At 41.1% G+C, this 10,367-nt stretch overlaps 1 protein-coding gene across 2 annotated transcripts in view; it reads right to left on the reverse strand.

Annotated features, from left to right (window-relative positions):
• The window catches only part of ARHGEF26 (Rho guanine nucleotide exchange factor 26), a 108,652-nt gene extending 99,903 nt beyond the window's left edge, over positions 1–8,749 (reverse strand). The window contains exons 1-4 of one of the 2 annotated variants that reach the window (XM_032787399.1): positions 8,677–8,749; positions 7,124–8,267; positions 5,371–5,407; positions 1,534–1,679 (exon numbers count right to left, since the gene is read on the reverse strand). In XM_032787399.1, coding sequence (XP_032643290.1) covers positions 1,534–1,679; positions 5,371–5,407; positions 7,124–8,267; positions 8,677–8,681 — 1,332 coding nt within the window. In that variant the 5' untranslated portion in view covers positions 8,682–8,749. Of the gene's footprint in view, positions 1–1,533; positions 1,680–5,370; positions 5,411–7,123; positions 8,268–8,676 lie in introns of both variants that reach the window. The other variant, XM_032787398.1, reaches the window with a different exon arrangement.
• Positions 8,750–10,367: the final 1,618 nt, after the last annotated feature.

A 10,367-nucleotide genomic window follows, 5' to 3' on the forward strand; every position in this document is an offset into this window, starting at 1 on the left:
TTGCATGTGCAGCTACCACAATGGTATGCACCTAGATTGTATATGCAAGTATTTGCATTGAGGACATCTGGTTAAATTCCTAACTGTCCAGTTGTATCTGGAACTGTGTGCATTTATGAACTATTAAACACAAGGCCTTTTCAAATTTGAAAGTCAGGAGCTATATGTCCATGCAAAGGACAAGAGCTTTCAGGTTAAAGTGAGCTTCTCAACCCACTTTCTATGACGGTGAGCGTCAAGGGGACTACACTTCCAGTCCTCCATGGTCTTCTTATGAAAAGAAAGGGTTGTGTGAAAGAAAGGAAAAGAAAAAGAAAAAGTTCAGTCACGGTTTATGGTCCTGATCTAAAGACTGTCCATAGCCCTCCCATGCACAGAATAAAAGTGCAAACACACACAACTCAGTTTAATCTAAAAAAAGGGGCCACAACCACCCCACTAGAATTGAAACCACTTTTTCCAGCCAGTCTGGGTATTTTGAATGTGATGCTTCAAAGTAGGGTAAACTGCACTAATGTAAATTCTATCTATTCTAGGGGGTTACCATGGTGTGGCTACACCAGTGCTAAAATCCTGGGGTAGACAAGGCCTGAGGAGTAATCACTGTGCCCTGTAGGAAGCGTTTGTAAGATCAGGCCCTGAAGATGCTAAGCGTGCAATTCTTATCTGGATTGTGAGCATTCAGCACATCCTTTAAATTGCATTTTTTTAAATTATGTAAGCTTGCAAGTCATTTGTAAAAATGTAAAGTTGAATTGCAATACACTATCCTTTGTTTTACACACATACATTTTTAAAAATCCTTTATTTTGATTGTAGTGTTGGTGTAGCCAGGTTGGTCTAAGAATACCAGAGAGGTGAGGTAATCTTTTATCCAACCAACTTCTGTTGATGAAAAAAAACAAACCAGGTTTCGAGCCTACACTGCGCTATTCTCTTTCACCAACAGAAGCTGGTTCAATAAAAGACATTACCCCACCCACCTTGCCTCTCTGTTTATTTTGATTGACAATATATATCAAAAAATGTCCAGTCAAGGTTAATCCAGAGCAATCATTTCCATTGGTACCAAACCATTCTCTTCCACAAGCGAAGCTCAGCATTTCTAGTGGAATGAAGTTGAAATTACTAAATCCTCAGCTCACACTCACTTTCTCCTGTCATCCATTTTATTTAATTTTTCCTTATGTTTTTGTTGTATAGATACTTAATTTATCTTAACAATTCACATATACTGGCTTTTGTCTTTTTCAGCAAACAGATATTTCCAATAGGCCTTGAAGAGTAAAGGGATTTGCGCGGGTAAGATCTGAATAAAGCAGAGTTAGGACTTCAGGATTTGGCCCCATACCTGTAACACTTAGGGCAATTACAGCTTTGAGTATTAATAAAATGTCCACAAACACTTTACATTTGAGGAGGGGCTGGAAGTCAAACTTCAAGCAGAAAATGCCACTGGCAGATAAAATCCTTGCTTATATACATTCTTGCATAATATATTTTTACTGGCTATGTAACCATTAAAATACTCACCACTGATAGCTGACTCCATGTTGATCTCAGAGGCTTATACTGAATAACTATCCTTTCCTCTGATTTTTGTTCTTTGGACTCAGAATCTTCATCAGAATCTATGTCCAGAGCTTTTTCTTTGTAGTTCTGATACAATACTGCAGTTTCTACAATACATAAGAAAGGGGCATTAATTTCCAGAAAGTTATGCCATTTGTTTTCAAAAGAGTTATAAGTAGCATTTAAACAATGAAATAAAGCAAATTGTCGATGGTGCTCACAAGTTGCATGAACAAAGACAAAGTTGGTACTTATTTACGATGGACAGTATCACGGTAACAATGGATCACTGTACCACTATTAAAAAGAAGCCTTCTGACTGAATTAAAGAACAGATGTGTCCTTTGTTGAGGAAAACAGCTTTATTTCACCCCAATTTGTTGTGCAGTGAGTCATAACTAGCTAAAGATATAAAAAAAAAAACAAAAACACACATATCAGAACAGTAAGATCAATAATCCAGGTGTCTGATTATCTCATGCACATAGTAAAAGGTATTAAGAACCTATTACCAATGGTAAATTTTTACAGTTAGCCTTGAAAAATTATCTTCATATTTCATTGAGGAAGGAGGAAAAATCATCCCAAATTTTGACTTCAGAACTTTAAAATCAGGACTGACCAAGACAGAGCCTGTGGGGCCCACCCAATCATTATCTTTCAAGACATACTAAATGTGGGGCCTGCACACTTCCATGTCCATTCAGATTCCTCTTCTATGTGCTTCAATGCTGCCAGTATTAATGCAACAAAACCACATGGAGAAAAAGCACAAACATGGAGACCACCTTCTTCTAGTGCTCACACTCTTTTGCCACATATATTTTAAGCAAAAGCACATGGGGAAAGAGGGAACTCAAAATACAGGAACTAAGCTACGAAGAGAAGAAATGTGTTACAGGAGAAAGGCTGACAGTACTTTAAAAACAGGGCAGCTGTTTTGGACAACCTATTATTTGTAGGGAGGAAAGTGAAAGAGATTGAGTGAGTCTTTAAGAATCCGCTAACTTCTTCTGTCAAACTGTTTTGTCAGATTTGCTTTAGCTGCTGTGTCCATTAGCACTTCTCCTGAAGGGTTGTACATAAGGGCTAGAGTTTATAAGGTGTGTACACACATATCATATAATCATAAACACATAGTATAAGTGCATATGGTGCTCTGTAACAGGAGAACTCTGCCAAAAAAATACAGAGACCTTGTCAAAAGAGTTTACAATCCAAAGAATTATAGTAAGAATGTAGCGTGGGCCAGGATCATTATAGCCAGCATACTTCAAAGACTATGTGAGATTTTTATAAGCTTTTCAAGGATGGAAGCTTGGCATACAATAACTGAACCCTGAACGCCATTATAGGGAGTAAGAAGTGATCAACAGAGACAAAGGGAGCAGTCAGAAGAAAACCCTTGACATAGAATCAGGAGAGAATAAGGAGGTATCATAGAAAATGAAGGCAAGACATATTTGTGGACTGCTTCAAAACCAAAGAGTTGCTTAAACAGTGCATGAGACCTGAGAAACTAAGCGCATGTCTATACTTACCTCCGGAGCGATCGATCCAGAGGGGGTCAATTTATCGCGTCAAGTGAAGACACGATAAATCGATGGCTGAGCGCTCTCCCGTCATCTCAAGTACTCCACCGGCATGAGAAGCACAGGTGGAGTCGACAGGGGAGTGCCAGCAGTCGACCTACCGCAGTGAACACACTGCGGTAGGTCGACTGCTGGCACTTGCCCAAAGACACTGCGGTAAGTAGATCTAAGTATATTGACTTCAGCTATGTTATTGACGTAGCTGAAGTTGCATAACTTAGATCGATCCTCTTCCCTCCACTGTAACCAGGACTAAGAAAAGTATAGGAGACAAAGCAGTGGGAAAGGAAGATGATCATGTCAACCAGGTTTTGAATGGACTTGGGGAGAGATTAAAGATGGGCAAGCAGAGAGAGTGTCAATTACTGTAGTCAGGAGAGATTACAAGAGTATGGACTAATGTTTAGTTGTAAAAAGAGAGGAGGGAACACAGCCAATTCATCAAAAATCAGGGTCAAAGGAGCAGGGAAGAGTGGAAACAAAGATCACATCGAGACTACAAGCCTACGGGTCAGAATGGCAACACGAGAAAAGGGATTAGTCAGACTGCAGGGATAATTTTCATAAGCATTGGTGAGTGCTGGTTTATTCTTAAACCCCACAGAATGGCACCTTGCACACTGATTCTGCAACCCGATCCACATAGTCCTGACACTTACACAGCCCTTTGATTTAAAAATCAATCAAATTTATTTAAATCACTAGTCAGGAAGACTCAATTTCATCATGGTTTTCCACATAAAAGTGCACTCTTGTTGGTTGTTATAACCTTAATACATATTCTTCACAACTCAGAGATAGATGAAGATTTGATTTTTAGAAGGTACACACTATACATTTTTAAACAGTGATTTATTTGAAAAACTTTTCAGATCAGTTTTACAGATATATCAGAAAATAAATGAAATAACCAAACAATCATTCACCAAAGGTAACAAGCAAATATTTATGACATCACTGGGAGGTGAACTATCTCCAATTCAACAGGTTAATCATTAATATTTGGAGGATCTTCTTGTCATGCTGTATTAGGAGGAGAACATCACCAGGCAGACATTTAAATTGTTTATTTAACTAAAACAACGTTAAGTATTCTGGATTTTTTTTCTTCAACAACAAACATATAATATTTTAACAAAACAAGCATATATCCCTCGCTTCTCACATTTATCTCCAGACTTCTTCTCCTTGTCCAGATCTATTCTGCCACCAACAATCTTCTATTCATTAAACTTTTTGAAACTTTGCACTTTTAGAGAGAGGGGAAAGGGACTGACTCTGTGTACACAAATTTGCAGAGGGACAACAGAGCTGAGGACTGTTATTTTCACCTCTATATATTTATTTATTTAAAAACATTTTTACTGTTAACAAGCATGTTACCCCTGGAGACACAAATCCACCCTTTGAGAACTGTAAAACTAAGCATCTCTGATGGTATCTTCTAGACTGAGCATTGAGTCCCATTGTGAAGATAGAAAGATTAATCTAAATAATCTATACAGAAGCCTGTGGAACCCCATAGGATCGGGTCTCTAATTCATGAATGATTGGAACTTATTTACAAAATTTTTCTTAAACATTACATGAATATATTGTCTCATACTATAGAATTAGCATTTATAATCCCTACTCCATGATGAGATATCTTTGAGCTATAATGTATCTTTAGATAGTTTTTTCCTCAAAAAGTATTTTATCAAAAAAAATCCAATTTAAATAAAAAAATCCATTTTTTATTTTTTTAAATAAAATCATTGATTTTTATCCACCCTGTTGGAGTCTATGTAAGAGGTCTGACCACTGAAATCAGCTTGCAGGAATTGGTTTTATTTTACGCAAACCTCACAGCGTTTTTATAAGGGCTGAAGCTTAAACAATATACACCAATACATATAAATAGCTCCTTTTTATATTCAAGTATAAGGTATTTGTTTACCTGCCTCTCTCTATTCTTTAAACAATTCTACAAACAGAACTTAATGGCAGTTGTATTAGTATTAAAAGTATTTCCAGTTGATAATTCAAGATTTTACATTTCAGTTAACTAACATGCTTTTCTTTGATAAAATCTACAGTATTTTGACATATTGTTCTCTTGAAGTCAGCTTCTCTTGAGATTTATTTGGTCATTTAGAAGCTTAGATTTTTATCAGAAAATGCATTCAAATAATAAAAACCAGTTTCTCCAAAATCCAATGCTTACCTTCCCCATCAAATGTCCCTTGTACTTTCAGCGCTTTCTTCTAGGATGTTTGTTTTTTTAAAGAAAAGAAACATGAAATAAGAACACAATGCCACTGACCGCAACAAACATTATGCTATTTTATTTATCATCATCATCTAAGGCACTGAGTTAATTATTCCTCGATTATAAACTTTTGACAATTAGCAAATTATTCACACAATCATTGTTTCACTACAGATGTGTCATTAAAGTTGGTATGGACTTTCTTCTAATTGCTTAGTCATTCATCATGTTGCATTTTTCTTACAAACTGAATAAAAAGACCTTAAAAATGATTTCATACTGTAGCATTATAAGAGTTCAATAAACTCACATTTCATTGGCTCTGAGATATCCTATCAAGCATACATTGTTCTTGTTAGAGTGACTAGCTTTCCTTCTTTTCATGATACAAAAAACTGACATAAGGCACCATGTAAGCTAGTTTGAGACCATAACAAGCCCTCCTAAACAAAACAAACTTATTGGTGAACTACACTTTAGACCTTTATGTGTTTTACTAGTTTAACTTGTCCAAAAAACAACACAAAAAAACCCAACAACCCCAAAATGAAACAAAACACTAGCTATAACAAAAAAAGTCATCTCTGTATAAAGACACGGCAATATAATGTCATCCTAGTTTAAGCAGAGCTCCTCAGTGCTTTCATTGGGGGAGGTCTGCAGGAAAAAAAATCTAATGGAATGATATGGCCTACAATCTGATCTACAGAAATTGCTTGTTTGTGTAATTTCTGTGAAAGCTCCCAACCCCCAGCCCCTAAATTTTTAGTTTGCCTGAGAACTGTCATGCACTTGATAATTATTCTACTAGTTACATCTATTATGCCTTGCCTGGAGTGCTTTACTGCACAGTTCCAAGTCACCTTGCAGAGCTTTTTAATCTACCAATTTATTAAAAGCACTCAATGCTTGAAGAGTAGAATGCAAACGAAATACAACAAAAAGACAAAGATTAACACTTTTTCAAGTCATATAAGGTTTTCACAATTTTTTCTTAGCAGGGCTTTGTGGCATAATTATAACATAATTAATTTAGCTGGAGAAAATGTGATAAAACTATTACTCAAAAAGGATTAAATTGGGAGGACTGAAATAAGACATTCTGCTTTTAGGATACACCTGAGGTTGTCTCAAGATACTTTAAAAGGCCTTTGTCAATTTAAAAAGTTCACTTCTACCTGAATTTTTTTTAAAAACATACTGTTAAAAGTAACAGGTGAGGTTACTATAATTGAAAGAGATGCGTGAAGGGGGAGTTGGACTACTTTTTTGCCACTGTATTTACTTTCTGCATTAGGCAGCACTTTGTGAAGTTAGTTTCATTGTCTCCCCTATTCAAACATATACAGGGATGTGATAAACATTTTTAAATATAACTAAATATGAATGAAAAACAGAACTCTAAATCAGTAGGGGGATTCAGTGACAAATATAGAGCAAGAAATTACCTTTAACTCATGTTTTAAAATGGCTTGGTTTCAAATTAATGGTGTTCTTTAAAAGTACTGTTTTCATTACAGTAAAACTGAGGAAATGTTAAGTAACTATTGATACCTGTCAAAGACCATAGAGGCATTTCTAATAGTAAATAATTAACTCAAAAACATAAATGCATTAATAGAAAATACTTAAGACTGCTAATCACTACCTGTAAAATGGCCAGTATCATTCAAAAGAAAGCATAAGTTTCATCTATCAGTTTACTCACCTTTATTCTTCCTAAACTAGAAAATTTCTCCTTGTCTTCCACAACAGCTTTGAGTATTGGCTGGGACATTCTATTTTTTTTCTTAAAATCTGTAGAACTGTCAAGGTCAATGCCACTCACTACTGCTCTTCGATAGGAAGTAGACCTCAAGCCTCTTCTCAATGCCCCTGGGCTTTCCAGGTCACCTTCTGTCTCTTCATCGCCATCAGCTACCAAAGGCATATTAAGTACCTCCAACATGCTACGGACCTTGGGGACCCTTTTGTTCGTGTCCACATTTTGGTTGCTGGTTTTGTTTGTCACTTTTATCTCAGAAGCTAAACTCCTAGGAATTATCTGTTGTTTTCCCACTTTGAGCGCTGCAGGACTATTTGTACTCAGAACTATTGACTGTTTTTCTGGGAGCTGGTTCTGATTAGATGTCAGTCTGTGGAAAGTTAAGTTTTGCTGTGAGGGAGGTGCCTGGGAAACCAATGAGGGCCCCAAAAGGGCCTTTTCTGAGTTTTCAGACAGCTGGTCGGATTGTAACTGCAAAACAGCCATTGTGTTGTTATTCAGTAAAGGCATATTTCCAGGTAAGGACCCAGGAGTTGGCATAAAAGCAGTCTGTTCATGTTCTAGGATAAGTGCTGATTGATTGGAAATCATCACTGGATGAAGCAGTGTGTCATCTGGTGAGGTTACTGTATCACTAGCTGTAAAACTTATCAAGTTATCTGAAACTAATTTCAGGACCCGAGATGTCTGGTCAGAAGAAAGTTGGGGGGATACAATTTTATACTCTGGAGACTCTATTTTTCCATTTGGCACAGATCCCATGTTGGATTTAAAAGAGGAGGGGCTCCTCTGGACTAATCTGTTGACTGGAGAAGTAACTATTGTTTCAGCAGGCTGAGTCACAGTGAATGTACCCCTGTCTTCCACAGGGAAATCTGTGAAGAGGATCCCATTGGGGCTCTGGTAAGACTGGGGTCTAGGTTTGCTCTTGGTGTGTAGCTGGGGGGTTGATCTCCTCCTCCTCCACCATGGCGTTACGTTGTTATTAGAAAAATCCACTTCACTTTCCCCATCCATAGCAAATTCCTTAGGGTCACCACTAGTGCAAGAAGGAAGCAACAAATCCTGCAAAGGCTCAGTCCCAGCACTACGAAGAAACAGCAGTAAGCACAACGTTGTCATTTCACACACAGCCGCAACAGCACTTACACATGGGGAGGGGGAGGTTCTGGTAATGCCACTTACACCCGCCTCTGCGGTGAAAGTTGGAGAGTTTTCAGAGCCGTGGGGGAAAGACTCGACAGCGCCGCTCCCGCCCCCCCGCAGCAGCCACAGCTACAGCTGCTTCCCCCCTCCACAGAGCCGAACTCGGCTGGTGCAAACCCAGACCCGCCGCCAACGCGCCCCACCTGCTGGGAGCCCCACGGCCGGGGGCAGGCAGTACCACCCTCATGGCGGCGAGGAGCGACGCGGCCCCTGCGCCTGCCCCCAGCTACCCCCGCCAAGCCCGGACCCGGGCGAAACAACTCTCCCCAGAGCGGCTGCGAGGGACTCACCGCATCGCCGCGAGCGGCCGCAGGGGGGAAAAGCACCTCTCGCCCGGGGGGCCGGCCAGCCGCTCCCTTCCCCACCTGCTGCTCGCTTCTGCCAGGGACTGGGATGCACGGGCAGCGCCAGCCCCGCCGCGCTCTGCCTCAGTGGGAGCCCCAGCCACCCACCCGCGCAGCCTTCAACCTGAGCCGGCCCCGCCCGCCGGCAGCCAAGCGCCTCCCCTGCCGCCCTGCGGCGCAGGCAGGAGAGAGGCCGCCTCCCAGCGGCCGGCCGCGCTCAGACCGCCTTCCCCGCGCCTGGGGAGTCACGGCTCCAGGGCCACGGCCAGCGTCTCCTGCGCTGGGGCAGCGCGGCCCCGGCCCGGCTGTTCCGGGGAGCTGCGAAGCCCAGGCCCCCAGAGGTCGTGGGAAGGTTCAAGACTCCCCGACTGGCCCCGGCCTGTGCCCAGTCCCCCAGCCCCGGGCCTGTTGGAATAGTCTGGAGCCAGGCGGTCTTTGTCTCCAGCCAGCACCACTGGCAGTTGTAACTTTGAGTTTGTAGCTGGGCAGCCCTTGGACATAGACAGCGAGGTCTAGGGTGACCAGATGTCCCGATTTTATAGGGACAGGCCAATATTTGGGGTTTTGTCTTCTATAGATACCTATTACCCCCATCCCCATCCTGATTTTTCTGTGTGATCACCCTAGCGTGGTTCAGCCCACTAACACAACATGTAAACTGCAGGGATGGAGAGTCAGTGCTGCTATGTTTGCCGTTAACACATTATGGCCAAATTGTTTCATAGGCCACCAGGCAGAGAGAAGACATTAAGCCCCGTGACTGGGCGTACTCCCCGTGCATACACTGCACAGCTGCATCAGGCCACAGCTGCTCTACACTATACATTTACACTAGTATAACTACATTGCTCAGCGGTGTGAAAAATCCACACCCCTGAGCAACACATTATGCTGACCTTGTGCTGGCGTAGACGATGCTGTCAACAGTAGGGCTTCTCCAGTCAACATAGCTACAGCCTCTCATGGAAGCGGATTAACTACACCAAGCGGAGCAGCTCTGCCAGTAGTGGAATAGTCTCTTCCCTGAAGTGCTACAGCAGCACCAATGCAGCTACAGCACTTAAGTGTAGACCTACTCTAAGTCTAGACAGGAACAGGGACCTGCATTAGCACCCAGCTCCCCTTTCAGAAGGCTTCTGAACTTTGTAAACACAATGGTGGGTTGGGTACGGAAACCAACCAAAACTCATTTCAGGTGGACTTCAAGAAATTCATTTAAACCTGAAAAATAATGGATCGCAAACCAAGACCTTGACCATGCTTATGCATGAGTACTCTCATCATGCCTGCACGAGTATGCGTGTTGAATTCACTACTGCTGTCCATAAAGTTAAGGGTTTGTATAAGTGCTTGCAGAATTAGGGACTAAGTCTGAAAGAGAAAGTCATACCCTGGAAGAACCACCACCCACTTCAGATCATCCAAGGTAGAACTCAAAGTTGTACATGTGTGAACAAAGGGATGTTTTGAATGGAGTAGGAAATTTTAGTGGCCCTCTACACCCCAGTTGAACATTTTGTTTTCTTATTAAATACTAATCCAAGCAAAAGTGGCCGTGACAAAAAGTTAGTACTAGCTGAATATGTTGAGTTTTGAGCCCTAAGCCTGGTTCCCAACAGATGGTCTCCATATCACGT

This window comes from Chelonoidis abingdonii, chromosome 8, assembly GCF_003597395.2.
Source record: "Chelonoidis abingdonii isolate Lonesome George chromosome 8, CheloAbing_2.0, whole genome shotgun sequence".
Classification (NCBI taxonomy): Eukaryota; Metazoa; Chordata; order Testudines; family Testudinidae; genus Chelonoidis; species Chelonoidis abingdonii.